Below are 23,869 nucleotides of genomic sequence, written 5' to 3' on the forward strand. Positions count from 1 at the left end.
GGAGAAAGAGAAGTGACACAAGAGGCAAATGTGAAAATTATAAAAATATTTTACTGATTTCATGGACTTTTGTTTTTTGTTGTACGGATCCTAAATATTTTAAAATTTTGTTATATCTATGTAAATTACTTGAATGATTCACTATTGTGTTGTGCAATAATGTTGTAAGATATCTATAAGGAAAAATTAATTGAATTGTGAATATTTATTCTTAACAAAAATTTCAAAGTTACACCATGAAAACATGAATTTCATTCGGTTATGATTTGAAAAATTATTGTAAATGATAAACCATTAAAAAGTTTATAAAAATGAACCAACAAATTGATATTTTAATAAAAAATAACTCAACAAATTTAGCTAATCAGACTCCCAAATTTGGTAGATCTCATGCGCATTCGAAAACAATTTTTTTTTTTTTTAAAGAATGAGAATTAAAACTTATTTCACAAGACTCAGAATGAGTAAATTTGTAAGATTTAGAAAATAGACTTGAAAAGTGTTGAAACTATGGAAAAACATTACTAAAAGTTAACAATAATTTAGTATGTAAATTTACATGTACAAAATATACGATTTAATAAGAGGCATTTGTAAAAATAGCAAAAAATTTATGATAATAGGATCCAATGTCACTACATTTTCTAAATTGTAAAAATAGTAAATTTAAAAACGGATAACCTTCTGATATTCTTCTGATAGTCGTCTGATATATATTTACTTGTCATATTTGTCATTTTTGTAATATGCAAAAAAGAGGTGCTATGAACTGATTTTTTCTAATTCTTTTTTTGTCATCTGATGCAATTTCCCATTTAAATAATGCATTTAAATAAATAAATTAGCAAACAATATGTAATACCCTCATTTTTTCTAAGTTGAGGTCATTACTTTACTACCAAGATACGTCACCAAAACGAAAAGTAGTTTCATAAATTCTGTTTAAATTCAGATAACATCAAAAACTATAGAAAAACTCTTTTCGAGCCCTGTTTAAAACAAAATTCAAAGGTTCACATAATCGCCTAGGAAACTATCAAACAAAACAATTAAATATCCTAAAATTTGGCTCATTTCCATCCTCAAAATAATTTAAGACAACAAAACAAAAAGAAAAGAAACGTCTAACAGAAGCATTAAATTAGACATTCCCTATGGCATTCAGAATCCTTCTTGCCCTCACTGGTCTGCCTCGCATGTTACCTTTACCTGAGAAACTTAAACATAAAAAGGGTGAGTATAAAATATACCCAGTAAGGAACCCACTACTGGTCCCGTTAGGGAAATAACGGTTAGCTTCTTATTAAGGGGTACCCTACAACATAACAGTCTAGTGATCCCGAAGTACACCATGTCTGCAAGGTACGCTACCTCATAGATAAAGCTAACAGTTACCCCTAGGTTCAGTCTAAACAACCCATGACAGTCATATACGAAACATCTCAACTAATGGTTCAATCTCTATACATAATCAGTCAAGCAATCTAAGTATAGTCACAGTGCCCTTAGCCAGTATATACAACTAAACTACATATCACAGTTAGAAATCAAATTCCATTCTAGAGTACAAACCATCAATATGTAAGTACACCTGACAGTCCGATCATCATTTATTTTCAAATAACAGCACGACCCATCAATATAGCCAAGTTGTATATAATAGACCAATCCCCATCATCTATGTCAAATTCCTATCATCTATATTCAGTCAACAACATGACCCATCAGTCAAAGAAAATTACACATAATAGCCCAAGCATTCAAACTCCATCAACAGCACAACCCTTTGGTATGCATAGACTACACATGACATCACAATCACAAATTACGAATTATGGATAATAGTTAAAATGTATGAAATCAGTCAAGGCGTATACTATTAAACTCTCCATATAAATGCACATCATTCAGTCCAGTACAGTCAATATAATATATCTTTCATACCAGTCATTGCATTATACATTTCAAATGGAGTCCAATAATAGGAATTCCTTTACCTCGAGATAACAAAAAATTATCCTTACTTAAGTCAAAGTCCAATGAACCCACCTAAATGTAGATATAAGGGTTCAAATACTATAACAAACAAAGTCACTCAACCAAAGCATCCAAATCCAAATTTTTACAACTTACCCAAGAAAAATAGAGAATCAAACTCCAACCCAACCCGCTGTATAATCCGAGAATTCAAGCATCACCTCTTTAAAGCACCTTCAAGGATCAAAAGTTAACTCGACCAATTAATCCAACATTTTAATCTGACCATTACGCTTAAAGCGACTAAGGAAACAACTACAAAACTCACAATTTTGTCCTTACCTCGAAACTTACAATGAGGCAAAAGCGGCAAAACACTGAGTGATTCAGACGGCGGTGAGAAAGAGATGGCTTAGGTCGGCTCGGATAAAGATAGAAGTGGTGGCGGGTTTTGCAAGGATGCGTCAGACGAAGGACGAAGAGGGATTGAGATGGCCGACAATCGACGGATAGAGGAAGACCGGAGATGCGACGCAGATCATGCTCCACTACACACGACAATCGAATTTTGCAAACAGAGACAAATCTGGCCGACGGACAAAGGGATGCGCGGCGGTGGTAGCTAAGCTTCGTCGAACGGCACACGGAGAGAAAACAGAGACTCGACGGCTGTGGTGATGGACAGAGAAGAGATTGAAGATGAGGGTTAGGAGGCCGTCGGCTAGGAATGAAGAAGAAGAAGAAGAATTTAGGTTATTTTTTTAAAAAAATGAAATAATAACAATAATATAATAATAATAATAATATAATTTATATTATATTATATTATTATAAAACTTATATCCTCCCTTTTCATTTCCTTTCCCACGTAGCCTCTTCAACTTTTTGATTCTGCCATAAGACTTTAACTAAAGGAATCCCTTTGTTTCTCAGCATCTTTACCTCTCTAGCCAAAATCCCAACTGGTTGTTCTACATAGTTCAAATTTTCATCAATCTCTAATGGCTCATAATCCACTACGTGAGATGGATCTGTCACGTACTTTCTTAACATCGAAACATGGAACACGTCATGAACTGTAGAGAGTGATGGCGGCAACGCCAATCGATACGCCACAGGGCTAATTTGCTCCAAAATCTCAAACGGTCCAACAAAACGAGGACTCAACTTTCCTTTCTTTTCAAATCGTAAAACACCTTTCATTGGTGCTACTTTCAAGAATACTTTGTCTCCCACATTAAACTCAAGATCAATCTGTCTTACATCAGCATAACTTTTCTGTCTACTCTGTGTTGCTTGCATACACACTCTAATCTTCTGTACTATTTCATTAGTTAGACTGAACTAACTCAGGACTCATTAATCTCTGTTCACCAACCTCATCCCAACAAACAGGGGATCTGCAACATTTGCCATATAGAGCCTCAAATGGTGCCATGACAATGGTAGCCTGAAAACTGTTATTATAAGAAAGTTTCATCAAATGTAAGTGAGAATCCCAGCTACCTGGAAAATCTAATGCACAAGCTCGCAACATATCCTCTAAAACTTGGTTCAAACGCTTAGTTTGACCATTAGTCTGAGGGTGAAACACTGTACTGAAATCTAACCTCGTGTCCATGGCAGCCTGAAGTCTCTTCAAGAACTTGGAAGTGAAACGAGCATCTCTGTAAGAAATAATCGATACGGACACCACATGCAGTCTCACAATCTCAGTCAAGTACAACTGTGCCCACTTACTAACAGTATAATTGGATTTCCCTGGGATGAAGTGTGCGGATTTTGTAAGCCTGTCAACAATAACTCAAATCACGGTAAAACCCTTCAGAGTTCTAGGTAATCCTGTAATGAAATCCATATACACATTATCCCACTTCCATTCTGGCACAATCAAAGGTTGTAATAAACCTGCTGGTTTCTATCTTGGTGCTTTAACCTGCTGACACACCAAGCATTTAATGACAAATTCTACCATATCTCTCTTTGAAGGAATGGAATTCCTAAAGCGAAAGCTTATGAACGCCCGTGCGAGTGAAATTCAATTTATGAAACCAATAAATTCAAAGAAAAATAATAAACATGCTTTTCATGGAAAAGGTGAAAATAAACTGACCTTTGTAGAACCAATTCTTCTTCCAAGCTTCGTGGCACCACAAAATCTTCCTCGTTATTCTCCAAGTAAAGAATCACAGAGAGTTGTGGGCTTCTGTAATTTTGGTGAGGGAAGAAGCTTTTGAGAGGATTTTGTTTTGTTGGGATACAGAGAGATCGTAAGATTGTCTTCTGCTGTTAAAAAAGAAACCTTTCTTTTTATTTTCTTTTAAAACAAATCTCAACAATGGAGGGGGAAGTTATCAAATAACTTCCCCATCCTTCCCACGTAGAATAACTCCCAAGGGAGTTATTCTATTCTATTTAAATATATTAATATATATATATATATATATTAATTAAATTAAATAAAATCAATATAAATTTAATTAATATATATTATATCTCATATAACATAAAATTAATATAAATTTAATTACAAATATATTATATCTCATATAATATAAACTTTATATTATATCATATATAATATAACCAATGATTTAGATCTCTCATATAATCTATAGTTCTAATATGAATCGAATTCAATTTTAACCTATAGTTTATTTATGAATCTCATTCATATTACTATTATTATTTGAATCATATTCAAATATTAACTTCTCTCATAAAAAACTTTACATTATAATGTATCAAATAAATTATATTAATTGTATCATATACAATTTATTCCCTTTAATCAATTTGAACAATTCAAATTAAACCAAAATAAATTTGATTCTCATTTATCCTTATTGAGCTAACAAGGGGACCTTATGGACCTACAGATTGAAGCTCTAATGAAATGAGATTAATTAATTAAACTCTTTAATTAAATTTAATCTATATTCATTAACTATTAGTCATTCCACTAAAGACTAATAGTTGCACTCTTCTAACTGTAGATATATTTTTGTGTCCATTAGATATAACCAATCAACAGTGCAATGACCCTTCACAAATTGCTCGTAAGTACAGCTAGGCCAAAAATTACCGTTTTGCCCCTGTAGTTACATCTAACTCCTTAAGTACCATTGATTCCTCTAATGAACAATAATTATAGTCCTACTATAACTGAACTCCTCTCAGGCCAAGAGAGGGTGTGGCGCCACATTGTTCAAGCCCTGAAATCAACCCTTAAGAGAGCAAATTCTCTACTTACTCCATCTATAGAGAAGGAGTGAATTCCTTCTTGTGTAGCTGCGTTCCCAGCTCCCCAATCAGACGAATCCCCAAAATGGTAGGCATATTGAGTCGGCTACATAGGCCACTCTCACCCATACAAATCAAAGGATCGCCTACATAGGCAGGAGTTCACAACTCACTCAAGATTCAGGTCAAGTCACCTATAGTCATCCTGGTGAAATGTAGTCTCAACTAGTAACGGTGTTAATAAGAGAGACTATTCATTTCATGGTCCGGTCTTATACAAACTCTTTGTATAGAATACCCCCGCTCTAATGTCTCGACATAAATGATTAGGATCAAATCATTTGTAGCACTTTAGAACAATTGTAACAACTACAAAGCAGACCGTATTCGTAGTGTCACCAGGATAAGGTATCCAGCCTTATCCATTTACTACAGACCATTTAGGTTATCACTTAAACATGATCCACTTGTATGTCTCTACATACATGTTTAGGTTACAGAAGATAACCTTGGATGTTAGTTTATTGGTTTTGTGAGTTAATGCAACTAAATATCAAATCAAATAAAATAAAACACTTTATTTTATTAGATAAATAAAAAGTTTGTATTATATATACAATTACAAACTACAAGACCACGAGATTTAGGGCATCAACCCCAACAATCTCCCACTTGTCCTAAAGCTAGTGGGGTGTACAAAATAAAAAAATAAAATACTATAATAGTACACAAAACAAGAAACTAGGGCATACAATATGCACCCAGTAAATCTCCCACTTGCCCTAGGTTAAATGTGGCATGTCACGTAGACCCAGACTCTCTAGGTGACCCTCAAACACCTTAGCCGTGAGGGGCTTTGTAAACGGATCAGCAACATTGTGTGTCGAAGCTATCTGTGTGACGATCACGTCCCCTCGATGCACTATCTCTCGAATCAAGTGATACTTGCGCTCAATATGCTTTCCACGCTTGTGGCTTCTGGGCTCCCTAGAATTAGCCACAGCCCCACTATTATCACAGTAAAGAGTAATTGGCTTTGACATGTTTGGAACGACTTCCAAATCAATCAAGAAATTTCTAAGCCAAACAGCCTCTTTGGCAGCTTCACAAGCTGCAACGTACTCTGCCTCCATAGTGGAGTCAGCAATACATCCTTGCTTGATACTTCTCCAAACTACAGCTCCTCCGTTAAGAGTGAACACTGAACCTGAAGTAGATTTCCTAGAATCTCTATCAGTCTGAAAGTCAGAGTCTGTGTATCCTGTAAGAATCAAATCCTTAGAACCATACACAAGCGTGTAGTCCCTCGTTCTCCTAAGATACTTGAGGATAGTTTTAACGGCAGTCCAATGAGCTAATCCTGGATTAGATTGATATCTACTGACTATCCCCACCGCATAACAAATGTCAGGTCTAGGACATAACATCGCATACATCAAGCTGCCAACAGCTGATGCATAGGGGATATGTCTCATTTCCTCAACGTCTTGAGGTGTCTTAGGACACTGTTCTTTAGACAAAGTAACTCCATGCCTGAAAGGTAGTAAGCCTCTCTTGGAGTTTTGCATTGAATATTTAACAACTATTTTGTCAATATACGATGCTTGAGACAAAGCTAGCATTTTGTTCTTACGATCTCTAAAGATCTGAATACCCAGAACAAATTGTGCCTCTCCCAAATCTTTCATTTGAAATTGGGTTGCTAGCCATTGTTTGATGTCAGTTAGTAAACCTATATCATTCCCAATGAGTAGGATATCATCTACGTACAAAACTAAGAAAGCTACTGATTTGTTGATGATTCTTTTGTAGACACAAGGTTCATCAACGATTTGATCAAATCCATAAGATTTTATTGCGGTATCAAATCTTATGTTCCAAGATCGAGAAGCTTGTTTTAATCCATAAATAGAACGATTAAGCTTGCAAATCTTTTGCTCTTGACCTGGAATTATGAATCCTTCTGGTTGTTGCATATAGATGGTCTCCTCAAGATTGCCATTCAAAAAGGCAGTCTTTACATCCATTTGCCAAATCTCATAGTCAAAATATGCAGCAATGGACAAAAGTATTCGAATAGACTTTAACATGGCAACAGGTGAGAAAGTCTCCTCATAGTCAACTCCCTCAACTTGGGTATAACCCTTTGCCACTAGTCTAGCTTTAAAAGTTTGTACCTTACCATATGCACCTCTTTTTCTCTTGTAGATCCATTTACAACCTATAGGTTTTACCCCATCAGGTTGATCTACAAGATCCCAGACCGAATTGAAGTACATAGACTCCAATTCAAGATTCATAGCTTTGATCCATTCATCTTTATCCACATCCTCCATTGCCTTCTTAAAAGTCAATGGATCCTCAATGTCGCCATCAGATATGACAGTTAAGGTTTCAGTTAAACTCATATAACGAATAGGTAAGTTTGTAACCCTCCCACTTCGTCGAGGTTCCCTCAACGATTGAGGTTGATGTGTCCGAGTAGATGAACCGACATGAACAACTCTTGTTAATGCACTAGGCTCTTCAACAACTCTTGTTGAAGGTTCAGTAGTTTCTTTGGAAAGTTCATTTAATACTATCTTACTACGCGGTTTGTGCTCCCTTATGTGGTCCTCTTCTAAAAATGTAGCATTTGTCGATACAAACACTTTATTATCTTTAGGATCATAGAAGTAACCACCTCTAGTTCCTTTGGGGTAGCCTACAAATAAACATAATTTTGAACGAGGTTCCAATTTCTTAGGGTTATTCTCAAGCACGTGTGCTGGACAACCCCAAATTCTGAAATGACGTAAACTACCTTTACGACCATTCCATAATTTTAAAGGTGTTTCAGAAACACTTTTAGATGGAACACAATTCAAAATATAGACTGCAGTTTGCACTGCATAACCCCAAAACGAATTAGGTAAGTGAGCGTAACTCATCATAGACCGAACCATGTCCAACAAGGTTCGATTTCTCCTTTCTGATACACCATTCTGTTGAGGTGTACCAGGTGCTGAGAGTTGAGATACAATTCCACATTCCATCAAATAGTTTTGGAATTTCAAATCCATATACTCTCCACCTCGATCCGATCGAAATGTTTTAATAGTTTTACTTAATGCGTTTTCAACTTCAGCCTTGTATTCCTTGAACTTTTCAAGGGCTTCAGACTTATGTTGCATTAAATAAACATACCCATATCTTGAATAATCATCAGTAAAAGTGATGAAATATTCAAATCCTCCTCTTGCTTTAACATTCATAGGACCACATAGATCTGAATGTACAAGTTCTAGAGGTTCTTTGGCCCTATGACCTTTTCCAGTAAAAGGTCTTTTGGTCATCTTACCTTCAAGGCATGACTCACATACAGGTAAAGAATTTTCTTCTAACTCACTTAGAAGTCCATTCTTTACTAATCTCTCAATTCTATTGAGATTTATATGCCCTAATCTTAGGTGCCAAAGATGAGCATTTTCTTTTGGAGAAATTTTAAGTCTTTTATTTTGAGTTATTGCAGTTTTGAACATTTCAGTATTAAGAAGAGCTTTAGATGTTAATGATCTTAACACATAAAGATTATTTTCTAACTTTGCAGAACAAATCTCAACACCATTTTTGTAAATAAACACTTTATTTACATTAAAAGTTAACGAGTAAGATTGTTCTAGTAAGCACTTTACAGAAATCAAATTCCTTTTTAAATCAGGAACAACATATACATTTTCTAATAAAAGAAAAGATTTCTGTAAACAAAGTCGAAGCCCTCCCACTGCAATTGCTGAGACGACATGCCCAGTTCCAACTCGCATCGTCATCTCTCCAGTCTCCAACTGCCGCCAGGAACTAATTCCCTGAAATGAAGAACAAACATGATTAGTGGCACCTGAATCTATTATCCAGGCTGAATCATCATTTTCCACTAAACAAGTCTCTAGCACTAGTAAATCATATTTACCTTGTTTAGCCTTCTTCTTTTCTGCCAAGTACTTGGGACAGTTTCTCTTCCAATGTCCCTCTTGGTTGCAATGGAAACATATTCCCTTTGCAGCTTTGGTTTTCTTGGTCGTTTTAGCAGCAGCGAGGTTAGCTTTATTTCCTTGGCCACCCTTCTTCTTCTTCCACTTCTTATTGCCAGATGAAGAAGGCATAGACTTTGTTCCTGAGGTCGAACCCCTATGGAACTTTCTTGTGGAAGTAGCAACATTTGCCTCTCCCTTCTGTCCCTTGATTTTCATCAGAGACTCAAAAGTCTGTAGCTCGTTGAGAAGGGTGGTAAGGGTATAAGCAATCTTATTCATAACAGCATTGCTTCTAAATTGCAGGAAACTCTCTGGCAGAGATTCCAAAATAAAGCTAACCTGACTGGCTTCATCGATGACAGCCCCATTCATTTCTGCCACGTTGAAATGAACCATCATATTGAGAACATGTTCTCGCACTGAGGCTCCCTCATTCATACGGGCATTATAAATGTATTTCAGAGCATCATGCTTGATCTGATAAGAGGCCTGACCAAACATCTCCTGCAAGGAGTCCATAATCTCACGAGCAGTGAGCATTGATTCATGTTTCTTGGCCAATACTTCAGATAAGCTTGCCAAGATGTATGCTCGGGCTTTTTCATTTGCCTTGGCCCAACGCTCATATGGTTCTCGAACAGTTCGAGTTGCATTAGCAGCTGGGACTTGAGGACACTCCTCAACTAGGACAAATCTAAGGTCATCGATGATTAGCACAGTGTTGATAGTATTTTTCCAAGATGCATAATTATTGCCATTAAGTTTATCAGCAGCCAGCATATTCAAAGTAGCACTCGTCATTATCAAATTACTGAAAACATACAATTTATTTATATTAGTTATACTAGCATTTTCCATATAAAACCAATCAATTTAGCAAAATTTTAATGTATCCTAAGTGATATCTATTTTGCAATGATGCTTCAGTGAGGTAGGATAAAAAATCTCCGTAGGGTGATTAATTATCCCTTCACTAAATTGAGACAATCTCAACTAAATATTACACTAGAATAACTCTTATTCCTATAATAGTTAGTCATCATTGTTTAGTCAAGAAATGATTAACTTACTTAAAAATTTCTTGTAAGTGTAACCTTTCATTTTAGATTCTAGAGTTCCGCCCCAATAAGTAATCCGTAGGGAAAAAACCGATTGGAGCAAAAACTAAAGAAATCTTATCCATTTCTGGAGTTTGAGTAAAATCTAATGCAAACACCTTCCGTAGGGGAACACAAGCAAAGGTGCCTCAAGGCCAAGCATGAGAATTTACTAAAAACTAATGAAAGAGACCGCGGGATGTGTTGACACACATCCCTCTCCCACTTACTATAAACACTATCTCCATTCACCTTGTTATTGACTTACACAAACACCATCCGTAGGGGGACACAAGCAAAGGTGCCTCGAGGCCGAGCATAAGTCTCACGGTGTGAATGTTTAAGGAGAAACATGAAAAGAAAAATGAAGTATCATATACCTCATTTCCTCCCACTTAGTGTTTTACTTAAAAAACAACTTAGAAAATACGGCTAATTATTTATCTAAGTCCATTGTTAAATTGGCCCAATATAACTCTTATATTGGATTGTTTAACAATATATGATTATTGTTCATCAAACACTTTGATAAATATAATCATGTATTGCATGCTTATAAAATGTTTGACTAATTCACCTTCCAGGTCAGTTCCCAGGTAGGGGTGTTCCGTTACCGTCAGCTTAAGTACCCCAGCCTAGACAGAACCTTCCTTAGACAAAGGTCCCTTATAGACAAATATTTTATAAATTTAATCTTTTATTGATATCATTTTAATCCTAATAAAACGAGAAAAGATTAACCCTATTTCTAATCTCATTAGAAATATTATTCATTAAGGTCTAGGTGAATTAATTTTAAACTATTTAAAACTAATTGTGACCTTATGTTAGCATGCAACTCTTTATTATAGATTTTAATTCTAAATTCATAAACTTATAACACTTATAAGGAAAGAAAATAATTAAAAACTATAAACATGCAATTCTAATGTCATTTAATATATATATTCTCTAAGTAATGACATGCTCAATGCATTTTCATTTTCATCACACAATACAACAATTATATTAATGCAATGAAAATAAAAACATCCATCAATCAAACTATATAATACAACATGTTAAATTATAGGATGATGCATGGATATATTAATTATACATGCTATCATATAATATAACAATTATATTAAATATGATGCATGAGCATGCTTAGAAAATCATGCAACTAAAATACAACACTTATATTTAAGTATGATGCATGATAATTATAATCCTAAGGTGGGATTTTAAACTATATGACATACATTATGTATATAATTAGTTTAATAAAACATCACATGCAGTAAAATATTAAAAGCAAAATAGACCGAATTTGGCACTCCTAAAAAAAATAATCAAATTAATATAATCAAATTATATTAATTTAATTAATTGAAACAAAAAAAAATGAAAAACCGCACGATCTGGAACTCGAAGCCACGACCTCTTGCAACAGAAATGGACAACAAGCCACTGCACCAGGAAGCAATCCACGATGTTTGGAAGACGCGCATAATAGATATATTTGTTTTGTTTTGTTTTTTTTTTTTTTAATAACAAAATCTGCTGCAACTCTGTACAGATTTGAATCTGTACGAACTGGAAAAAAAAAACTCCGTAATGCCTCCGAAAATCGTTCATCAACCCAGCAACACTTGCCTCGAACGACATGGACTTACAGACTCGATTACAGAATTAAAATGGCCAAAACAACAGCCCCTTACATCAATCAAATTAATGAAAAATAAAAAAAATTGTAATCTAAGGTGCCAAAATCGAAAACATCTATTTTGCAAACCCACATACAACAATGCAGAGAAAAAATACCCACCTTTTCTTTGAATTTTGTTTCAAAAAAAAATTGAAAAAACAATTGCACGATTTGGCTCTGATACCAATTGAAGGAATGGAATTCCTAAAGCGAAAGCTTATGAACGCCCGTGCGAGTGAAATTCAATTTATGAAACCAATAAATTCAAAGAAAAATAATAAACATGCTTTTCATGGAAAAGGTGAAAATAAACTGACCTTTGTAGAACCAATTCTTCTTCCAAGCTTCGTGGCACCACAAAATCTTCCTCGTTATTCTCCAAGTAAAGAATCACAGAGAGTTGTGGGCTTCTGTAATTTTGGTGAGGGAAGAAGCTTTTGAGAGGATTTTGTTTTGTTGGGATACAGAGAGATCGTAAGATTGTCTTCTGCTGTTAAAAAAGAAACCTTTCTTTTTATTTTCTTTTAAAACAAATCTCAACAATGGAGGGGGAAGTTATCAAATAACTTCCCCATCCTTCCCACGTAGAATAACTCCCAAGGGAGTTATTCTATTCTATTTAAATATATTAATATATATATATATATATATTAATTAAATTAAATAAAATCAATATAAATTTAATTAATATATATTATATCTCATATAACATAAAATTAATATAAATTTAATTACAAATATATTATATCTCATATAATATAAACTTTATATTATATCATATATAATATAACCAATGATTTAGATCTCTCATATAATCTATAGTTCTAATATGAATCGAATTCAATTTTAACCTATAGTTTATTTATGAATCTCATTCATATTACTATTATTATTTGAATCATATTCAAATATTAACTTCTCTCATAAAAAACTTTACATTATAATGTATCAAATAAATTATATTAATTGTATCATATACAATTTATTCCCTTTAATCAATTTGAACAATTCAAATTAAACCAAAATAAATTTGATTCTCATTTATCCTTATTGAGCTAACAAGGGGACCTTATGGACCTACAGATTGAAGCTCTAATGAAATGAGATTAATTAATTAAACTCTTTAATTAAATTTAATCTATATTCATTAACTATTAGTCATTCCACTAAAGACTAATAGTTGCACTCTTCTAACTGTAGATATATTTTTGTGTCCATTAGATATAACCAATCAACAGTGCAATGACCCTTCACAAATTGCTCGTAAGTACAGCTAGGCCAAAAATTACCGTTTTGCCCCTGTAGTTACATCTAACTCCTTAAGTACCATTGATTCCTCTAATGAACAATAATTATAGTCCTACTATAACTGAACTCCTCTCAGGCCAAGAGAGGGTGTGGCGCCACATTGTTCAAGCCCTGAAATCAACCCTTAAGAGAGCAAATTCTCTACTTACTCCATCTATAGAGAAGGAGTGAATTCCTTCTTGTGTAGCTGCGTTCCCAGCTCCCCAATCAGACGAATCCCCAAAATGGTAGGCATATTGAGTCGGCTACATAGGCCACTCTCACCCATACAAATCAAAGGATCGCCTACATAGGCAGGAGTTCACAACTCACTCAAGATTCAGGTCAAGTCACCTATAGTCATCCTGGTGAAATGTAGTCTCAACTAGTAACGGTGTTAATAAGAGAGACTATTCATTTCATGGTCCGGTCTTATACAAACTCTTTGTATAGAATACCCCCGCTCTAATGTCTCGACATAAATGATTAGGATCAAATCATTTGTAGCACTTTAGAACAATTGTAACAACTACAAAGCAGACCGTATTCGTAGTGTCACCAGGATAAGGTATCCAGCCTTATCCATTTACTACAGACCATTTAGGTTATCACTTAAACATGATCCACTTGTATGTCTCTACATACATGTTTAGGTTACAGAAGATAACCTTGGATGTTAGTTTATTGGTTTTGTGAGTTAATGCAACTAAATATCAAATCAAATAAAATAAAACACTTTATTTTATTAGATAAATAAAAAGTTTGTATTATATATACAATTACAAACTACAAGACCACGAGATTTAGGGCATCAACCCCAACACTCTTCATATTACGCCATCAATAAACTCATTTCAGATCCTGATACATCTTTGTACTACTTGGGTGCATGGAAAATGGGGAACTACGAGCCTCGGTCAATAATTCTATTTTGGCTGCACTGTCTGCTGGTAGACACAAATACCTTTAAAACAAAAGTCCATCATCAGAGGATATGGAGAACTCATCAGCTTGCCTTGTTTCAATTATGCGACGCTTCTCAACTAAATAAAGATCATTATGCTAAGCAACAATAATCTTTTGTCTCAAGGTCTGCTGCACTGACAACATAGCTAACTATGAGGTGACTACACCTACTGATATTGCAATCTCAACTCGCTCAAGATCTCGATGTAAAGGGGCCTGTTTGGTGATGAGTGCTGCCGAATGTGATACCTTCCTACTAAGGGCATCAACTACCACATTCGCCTTACCTGGATGATACAATATCTCACAATCATAATCTTTTACTAATTCAAACCATCTTTGCTGTCTCATATTCAACTCCTCCTGAGTGAAAAAGTACTTCAAGCTTTTATGGTCCGTAAAGATCTGTATCTTCTCACCATACAAGTAATGTCTCCATATCTTTAGTGCAAAAACTACTGCTGCCAATTCTAAATCATGAGTAAGGTAATTCTGCTCATGACTCTTCAATTGACAAGAAACATAAGCGACTACCTTACCTTGCTGCATTAGAACACAACCCAAACCCTTCTTGGAAGGATCACTGTAAATCACAAAACCCCATGAACCATCAGATACGGTAAGAATCGGTGCAGTAACGAACTTCTGTTTAAGGTTCTGAAAACTATTCTCACAGGCCTTGCTCCAAACAAATAACCTATAGTAACCTAAAACTACAATAATTCATCCTTTGCCCTAAATACCCCTTTTTGTATTTAATGAGGAACTTCATAATGTACCCTCCACACCTCGCACACAAACTTCTTACCTCCAACATATTAACTCTACTTAGTGAGTTAAACATCTATGTGTTTTTAGTAGAAGCTAATGCAGTTTGATAATTTGAAAAATTCAAACACGGAATGTTGTAGATAATTTAACTATTGAGTCAAGTTCACGATGTCAAATTACAAATTTAAACAAATTATGTAGCCGCTTAGGATATAATAGCATATGAATTTCTTTAATACGAAATGTTTTAGAATAGTTAAAATGTGTACGAGCGAACTCTTAACATCCACGAATATAAAAAGAATAAATCATACAAAATTTACACAAACTTTCTTCGTTATTTTAAGATTTATTTATTTATCTTTTTGGGTACCAACAGAGGTCGTAAAGCTCATACTAAATGGTTGAGCTATGCTAAACTATGCACCTAACCTCACTATGTATAAATTTATTCTATAATAAATAAACAATTCTAAGTTTGAGTTTGGACTTTTCTTTCAACAATACTCGCAATTCTTTCACAAAATAACAAGCTCCACGCATTAAAGATCTCTAAAGAAATCATTATCTCACCATGAATCGAGACATTTATGGTGATAAACTAATGATTGGTATTAATTATTGCACCAATATGATATACGTCTTAAATGTACAATGAATTTCTAATCCACCCATCAGATTTTGGCGATTTCAAATCGCTAAACATCTTTTGTAAAGCAAAATGGGAGCTGAGTTGAAATTGAAATGATCATGGAAGCAGCCTATGAACTTTCTTGTTCGCTTGTGGAATCTTGTCGGCGACGAAGCCTAAGCTTTTTGCTTCCAGCGTAACGTTAATTTTGACAATGGGACGATGTGTCGGCCCCACTAGATGCTCTCGATCAATGGCTTCTGATGGGCGGAAGCGGATATCAATTCATGTGATTGCTGAATTACTGTTTGTATCCGCTCTGATTCTGTGTCGATATAAAATTCCAAAACCCTTCTGTAGTCGCACCATGATTCAAAATGTACTCGCCCAATACCTTCAATTCCATTGTTTTGTTACTTTTGTTCTATGGATTAGCCGGTGGAATCAAAAGGGTTTCTGCATTGGAACCTGGGTCTGTCAATGGTATCTGTAAATCGTTAGTAGAGCCTCACGATTTTGCTTGTGAAGAACATTTGGTAACGTAGCTAGTTCATCATCATTATCTTCTTCTTCTCGTTCTTCGTCTTAGGCTGTTTTTCTTCAAACTACCCAATTGATCCTTGAATGATCTTCATTTGGGGTTTTAGGTGATTACAACCGATGGGTTTATTCTCAGCATGCAGAGGATTCCATCGGGGAGGACGAATTCAGCCAATGGGCCGCCAGTTCTTCTACAGCACGGCCTTCTAATGGTTGGTAATTGTGATTTTAGTGTCACTTTATGTTTCTGGCTTGCAAGTTTTGATGCGAGAATGATGAACTTGTGGATTGGTTTTTACAAAATTTGTGTGATGGGAAGGATGCTGCGACATGGTTGATGCTTCCTCCGGAAAGTTCTCTGGCATTTGTTTTGGCGGATAAAGGGTTTGATGTGTGGCTTGCAAACACTCGTGGAACTAAATTCAGCCAAGGACACTCGTCACTTGGCCCTGATGATCCTGTAATTGCTCATTTCTCTTCTTTTTCAGTCTTATTTGTTTTTTTGCTATATGTGACATTGAGTTGTGGTTTAGGGATTCTGGGACTGGTCATGGGATGAATTGGTGGCTTTTGATCTTCCCGCCACACTCCAGTATGTTCATGATCATACTGGGCAGAAGATGCACTATGTTGGACACTCATTGGTTAGTTCTTGCCCTGTTTGAGTTTCCCCTTTTCTAATTTATGCTTGTTTCCTTTTAATTTCTGAAACACTTCAATTCTTAGTCAAAACTTGACTTTGACTTTTAAAACATTGTAAAATCGGTTATTAGATAACAAAACAAAGACATTAATTACTGTAAGTAATGCATATAAGCTTAATTTTCAACTACCAAATTGTGAGAAGAGGTTCTTTTTAAATGTTACTTTTCATTTTTTGGCATCTTTATTGACATGTGAAAGTGTGTATATCTGTAACTGAGATGGAGAAGTTATTGGTTTGAAGGGAACACTGATTGCCCTTGCTGCATTTTCCAAACACCAATTGCTAGACATGTTGAGATCAGCTGCTTTAATTAGCCCAATTGCCCATTTGGGTAAAGTAACCTCGCCAATTGCAAGAAATGCTGCAGATAACTTTCTTGGTGAGGTATAGTCTTTGTTCAACTTGTATGTTATTATTACTGTCGAATTAAGTTGTGTTATCGATTCCTTTTATCGTTCTGGTACAGGTTTTGTTCTGGTTAGGTGTCAAAGAGTTTGATCCAAGAGGGTAAATTTGCAACCATTTCACTTTCTCCCCTGTTAAGAAAACTATTAAGATCAATGAAACAACTAATTCACTTAGTTCTTGCACTTTCTCTAATTTGATGGTTCTTATGGGCTAGAGATTTTTACTTACTTCAAATTAACAAATAGGAAGGCTGGCGTTCAACTTCTCGTTGATGTCTGTGCAAAGCCTGGCGTTGATTGTGTCAATTTATTGACTTCTTTCACAGGTTGTAATATTAGTTAGCTCATTATTATATTTCCTAATTTAGTTCTTAAAGTGATTCTTGCTCGCCTTGAATATTATAATTTTTTGTTGCAATTATAGGCCAGAACTGCTGTCTCAATCCCTCTGTCTCACAAATTTTCCTAACCCATGAGCCTCAACCAACGGCAACAAAGAACATGATCCATCTGTCTCAAAGTAAGGATTAACTTTCTCATTACAAAAATGTAGACTGATTTACCCAATCAAATGTTTGGTATACATAGAATGTGGCTTTGAGTGTATTTTAGATTTTGTGTTGTTTCAAGCTTTAAATCGAGAAGTATTTCCAAAATTTGTACTGCTTAAATGTAGTCTTTGGGATTGTGGGCAGTGATCAGAAGTGGAACCATATCAATGTACGATTACGTTGATGTAATTCAAAACATTAAACACTATGGGCAACCAACTCCTCCAGAATACAATATGGCAAGCATTCCTACCGACTTTCCTCTCTTTCTTACCTATGGAGGAGCTGATGCCTTGTCTGATGTCAATGATGTTCAACTTTTGTTGGATAACCTCAAAGATCACGACGGAGATAAGCTTGTAGTTCAGTTTAGAGAAGACTATGCTCATGCTGATTTTGTCATGGGCAAAAATGCTAAGCAAGCTGTGTATGATCCTCTTATCGCTTTCTTTAATCTTCAATGAACAATTAATGTTATGTGAATATCATGTCTATATTCAAATATTTAACTGCATTTAATCGTTGGTGTTGATGAACTTGTAGAACGATGACTAGTAGGAAATATTGCAATGGTCAACCGAGGATACAGGTGGTTCTTACATTGTTTGTAACTTATGTAACTATAGAAAGAATGATTGAAAATGCAAAGAAACTCTTATATCAAGATTTTCTGAATGTACTTTTGCTCTTAATGTTAACCTTCATCCATCCACACATCTTTGTGTTCAGCCTTGATTTTCAACTTTGAGATTTGGTTGTACTGTCAGTATGTTGGGGATGGGAGCTCATTCATAGACAGAGAATGACAGTGGCCTTTTACAGCTCTCTCACATATTAACCGACAACTTCATTTCCTTCATTATCATTTGTCACAAGAGTGAAGCAACCAAATGGTTAGAAAAATGGCAACATTTAAACAAGATTTTTTCTAAACTGGATACTATTTTGAAGGAAATACAAGAGTTGAACAGCAGCATCATTCTACTGATAGACCCCCAATTAGATTTGTTTACAGCAGAAGGAAAAGTTAGTTATACCAGCTGGAGTTTGTTACATTAGTTTGTTATTTTAATTTGTTATATTAGTTGTAATAACACTCACATGTGAGTTAGTTAGAGGCTGGCAAGATTAGTATAAATACTAATAAAATTCAGGAGGAAGGATATGAGAATTTTGTAAGAAGATTTACTGTAATTTCTTGAAAGAGAGAAAGGCAGTAGAGCTCCACTCAATTACAGAATGTACCCCTTATCAGAATCTAAATAGAAGAGGAAATTCATACTAAAAGGTGGTGTTCCATCAGAAAGTGACCTCTATCTCTCAAAGATAGATGTTTGGCCTGAGACTGAAGTGACTCTGTGCTGCAATATGAGCTCCTACTAGAGGATCACGGTCGACATCATTGTTAACTGCACTGTAACACTTTTTCTTTTTCGACGGCAGGAAGAGCTCTTCGCAGAAAATGACACATGGAGGTGAAGTCGAAGTCTTGAGTCCGCGTTTCTTACCGTGTGAGGACACCACCATTTTCTTCAACTTTCTGAAACATTTCACAAGCTTCTTCATCCTCGTCACGCTGGTTAGTTGGCTTATCTGGTTGTAACTCTTACATATTTTGAGTGCTATTCACCGAATCACATATAATGTATGGTGCTGTTTTTTTTGTTTATTTCATGGAAGTCTCAAGTGTGCTTTTATGTATGTCTATAGGTAGTTACTTCATGCATGAATGATAAAGCAACTATTAGGTTTGTCCTTTTGCTTTTAGAACCTCATAGGTTGTGTTGTATGGAAGTTGGAGAGTACTTTATGAAACTTAGGATTCAAGTTTTGGATTGCTTGAGCTTCTTAAAGTTTTTATATATTTGTAAAATCATTAAATTGAAGTAATCTGAGGATCTTTTTTAAGTTGACAAGTTGTTTAAGAGATTCACTAATCATTTTGCTGTGTGATTTGAGTATATAAAAATCCATTTAAATGTCCAAATTTTTTAAAGTTCTAGCTTGGTTAATTTCTTATTTAGAAATTATTTGGAAATTTAGATAAATGTTGCACAATTCCACGTCAAAAAGAAATAGACATGTAGGTCTTTCGGTAGATAAAGCACTTACCATTCTAAATCTTTATAGTTTGATCATTTACTTGATAGTTGTTGAATGAAAGAAAACCTTGTATGGAAATACTACGTTTGTCATGTTAGTCGGTCTTTAGACTTCTAATTTTTTTTTTTTTTTTAATGTTTTCAAACATCGCAAAACTAGCCAATTTATTTATAAATATAATAAAACTTTACTTTCCAATGAATGCCATAGTCTCTAATAGTTATATATCAATATTTTTCACTCGTAAATATTTTTACCAATTTTATCGTAAAAAACAGTTTCCTTATATTTTACCCATTGGCATATCTCCCTCTAAACTTTTTAAAGTATGTGAAATATTTACAAATTTATTTGAAAATGTGGTGTCATTTTTTTAGTATAACAATTACAATGTAGGTTAAACTTTCGACTTGATGAAGGTCATGTCAATCATCACTGAACTAAGATCACTCTTAACATGTTAAATATTTACGGACTTTATTTGAAAATGTGGTATGCCATTTTTTTAGTATTACAATTGCATAACTGAAAATTAAATATTTGACCTCTAAAGATGAAAATCATGTCCATTATCGTTAAATTAAGATCACTTTAACGTGCAGTGTGATATGTCATATATACATATATCTATACACATACACAAACATATCCATATATATACTATAAATATAATTCAAACAAACTTCCTACCTCAAGTTGAAAAATTTTATATCATATTCAAGTAGGTTAATGACATTTTTTTGAGCAAATATTAATTTATACCCAACAATCTTTGGGGATTGTATCAATTCAAATCTTGAACTAATAATTATATTAATTTAAATTTATGACTTTCATGATGGTAGCAATGTCTATCTTCTGTTTTTCTTCATTTAGACTTTGTTAATAAAATTAGGGATCATGTGTCATATATATTATTTCATTTTATATTTTGGATAAAATACACTTTTTGTTCCTAAGATTTAAGTTTAATATTTTTGCCTATGAAGTTTTAAAATAAATACCGACGTTTGAGAAAAGATTCTAAATGCAGAAACTCATTTTGTCGTTAGTTGACTTGACGAAAAATGATGTGGCAGTTAATTTGTTAATTTAGACTACGATGATGAGAAAATTTTAAACGAGTAGGCAAAAATATATTGTTTTTATGTTATTATTTTAGGATGGTATTTTTCCACTTTGTTCGTCTCTTTCCTTCTCTAGTCCCTTCGCTCATTCCTCGACTCTACATTCGTAGTTCGCAACCATATCCTCCACCCATCTTCTTCGTCTTGTTCCATCCCTTCCCTCCAGACCTTACAATCTCAAAAAAAAAAAAAAAAAAAAAAAAAAAAAAAAAATATATATATATATATATATATATATATATATATATATATATATATATATATATATATATATATATATATAAATAAAAACCGAAAAAATTTATCAAAAATTGAAAATTTCCCATAAATTTGGTCAACAAATTTAATCTAAATGACCTAGTAAGTAACATGATTAAAATTAAAAAAACAAAACAGGCTTTAAAATCCGAAGCTTTGAACATAACGAAGCATAATCATATTTTATCATAACAAAACTCAGCTTCAAGACTAATTTCAAATTAATGTAGCACTCTTTTGTATAATAATATATTCAACAATCAATATTTAAGATCAAAACAAAATTCAACAACATAAAACAATTGAATGTCAGAACCAAACATCTGTGGAACAAAAGCCCCAACTAAGTAGCTCAATTTGAAGAAGAATCAAATCAAATATCTTATTGGAAATAGATAGTGGAACGTAGAACCAAAGAGTTAGAAAAATATTTTGCCACTCATTTAAAATTTTCTTCTCACCCTACTCTAATCAACAAATTAATTGTCATGTCATTTATTCGTCAAGTCGACTAACCACATAGTGTATTTAGGGATCATTTCGAATCACTAGTGTGTTACCATATGTAATGGTTTTTTATTTTTAAATTTTATTTCAATAATTTAGTTTAACAATTATTTAAACAATATAGTTGTCCTCTAGATATGTTTGTACGAATTTAATATATTTCTATAAATTTTACTTATGATTTATTTTTATTTTTATTTTTATTACGTGTTGTTTGAATTATTTAATTTATTAGTTTATTTTGTCTTTTAGTTTATAACGATACACCGTTGTTAATAATATTCAAACTGTTATTAGAAAAATATGTATTTTAACCATTGTTCTATATAATACAAATAATAATGTGGTTTTCAGAAATAATAAAAATAACAAACTATTTACACTTCATCGTAAATAACAAAAAGAATGAAAAAAAACTTACTATATTTGATTTTTCCATTGTAAATATTTTCCTCACTTTGTCAATTTTTATAATTCTTCCAATAATAATAATTATAATAATAAAGACAAAAAGAATTAACCAATTCAAGCTACAAATTCAAAACTTATTTATATATAATGTTTTTTTGTCGAGGAATCCTTTGATTTTACTGGTACTTTTGTTGTTGTCATAGAGACTCCTCTTGATAAGGCTACGCGTATAGTTGACCAAGAGAAAAGACATCTTGAGCTTATAAACTCCTACATTTGGTATTGTTTGTCCATGAGCCTTATTGATAGTCATTGCAAAATCTAATCTCCTTGGGAACTATTTTCTCTTGAACTTAAATAGATATCCTTTGTTGTTTGAAAGACTTATTGGTATTTGTGGTAGAAAAACCCTTTTCCTTGCATTTTTTCTAATTGCAATTTTTGCATAAATTGTATTTTAATGAAACTCACGACAAACCATTCTAATTCTATTACAAAGACCATTGCCTGTGTCCAAGTTTCTCAATAGTATAACTGAGCAATCTATTTTAGAAACAATTTGTGAAGAGGAACACCGTTAGGCAACAAAGAGTTGAGAAATTCCTCTTGATAATAATTATGCGTATCGTCGATTGCCATGAAAACTTACAAATTCTTCCATTTTTTTAGGAAATAGCTCGATCATTCTTTCATTGATCTGGTCAATATACTCATTTATTGTCAATAGAATTGCTCTACTGGTCATGTATTTTGCTGAAGTTGCATACGCTTTGAGATCAGGATAAATAATACCCAATAACTTCAATATTGAATCTTCCTCATTGGCACTTGTAACAGTGATAGTGGCATGGAAGCAAATATAATCGTCTTTTATTGATGGTTCAGTTCCATTTCTAATCTTCAACAAATATTTTGCAAAACGAGTATCACCTAAAGCTCTTACGTTTTTAGTTAGTTGGATTTGCTCCATTTTATTCCAAAGGTATGTCTTTACCAAACTTTCATTAATAGTTTGTTATCTTGTAGCTCTTGGAACAACAGGTAACACTTGTCGAAAATCTCCTCCAAATAGAACAACCTTTCCACCAAGTGTGGATTATCAATTATATGTCTAAAAGTTTTGTCAATTGCTTTTATTGTGGGCTTTTTTTTTCCATTGGTGCCTCGTCCCAAATTATTACTTTTGCTTGCTTAATCAATTCTATCTTATTACTTTGCTTAGAAATATTGCATACAGATTACTGATTTGTTTCTAATGGTATACTAAATCTAGAATGAGTTGTTTGTCCTCTTGGTATAATTGAAGCAGCAATACCTGATGTTGTAGCAATTGCAATCATATTTCTTAATCTTAAAGTAGCTAGCAAAGCATGATACAAAAATATTTTTCCCGTTCCTTCTGGCTCGACCCATCAATAAAAAATACACCACTTTTATTACCCACAATTCTGTCAACAATAATATCGTATGCAATCTTTTGGTCTTCATTCAACATTGATGAAGCTTGAATATCTTCATCTGATACTACAATTGATTTTTCATCAATTATTTTTTATATAGCAATTGTTTCCACCTTCTTGCATA

General features: G+C 33.7%; 1 protein-coding gene across 2 annotated transcripts; it reads left to right on the forward strand.

Moving 5' to 3' along the window:
* Nucleotides 1-15,685: 15,685 nt before the first annotated feature.
* LOC103496348 (triacylglycerol lipase 2-like) lies at nucleotides 15,686-18,577 on the forward strand. 2 transcript variants are annotated; one of them, XM_008458175.3, is made up of 9 exons: nucleotides 15,688-16,211; nucleotides 16,323-16,427; nucleotides 16,535-16,675; nucleotides 16,749-16,859; nucleotides 17,162-17,305; nucleotides 17,388-17,428; nucleotides 17,575-17,654; nucleotides 17,753-17,848; nucleotides 18,024-18,577. In XM_008458175.3, the coding sequence occupies exons 1-9, from the start codon at nucleotides 16,053-16,055 to the stop codon at nucleotides 18,341-18,343; spliced, it is 1,197 nt and encodes a 398-aa protein (XP_008456397.1). In that variant the 5' UTR covers nucleotides 15,688-16,052; the 3' UTR covers nucleotides 18,344-18,577. The 2 variants fall into 2 exon arrangements, with proteins under 2 accessions (XP_050935572.1, XP_008456397.1); XM_051079615.1 differs by lacking the exon at nucleotides 17,388-17,428 and having other exon boundaries at nucleotides 15,686-16,211; nucleotides 17,579-17,654.
* Nucleotides 18,578-23,869: the final 5,292 nt, after the last annotated feature.

Source organism: Cucumis melo, chromosome 11 (assembly GCF_025177605.1).
Source record: "Cucumis melo cultivar AY chromosome 11, USDA_Cmelo_AY_1.0, whole genome shotgun sequence".
Classification (NCBI taxonomy): domain Eukaryota; kingdom Viridiplantae; phylum Streptophyta; class Magnoliopsida; order Cucurbitales; family Cucurbitaceae; genus Cucumis; species Cucumis melo.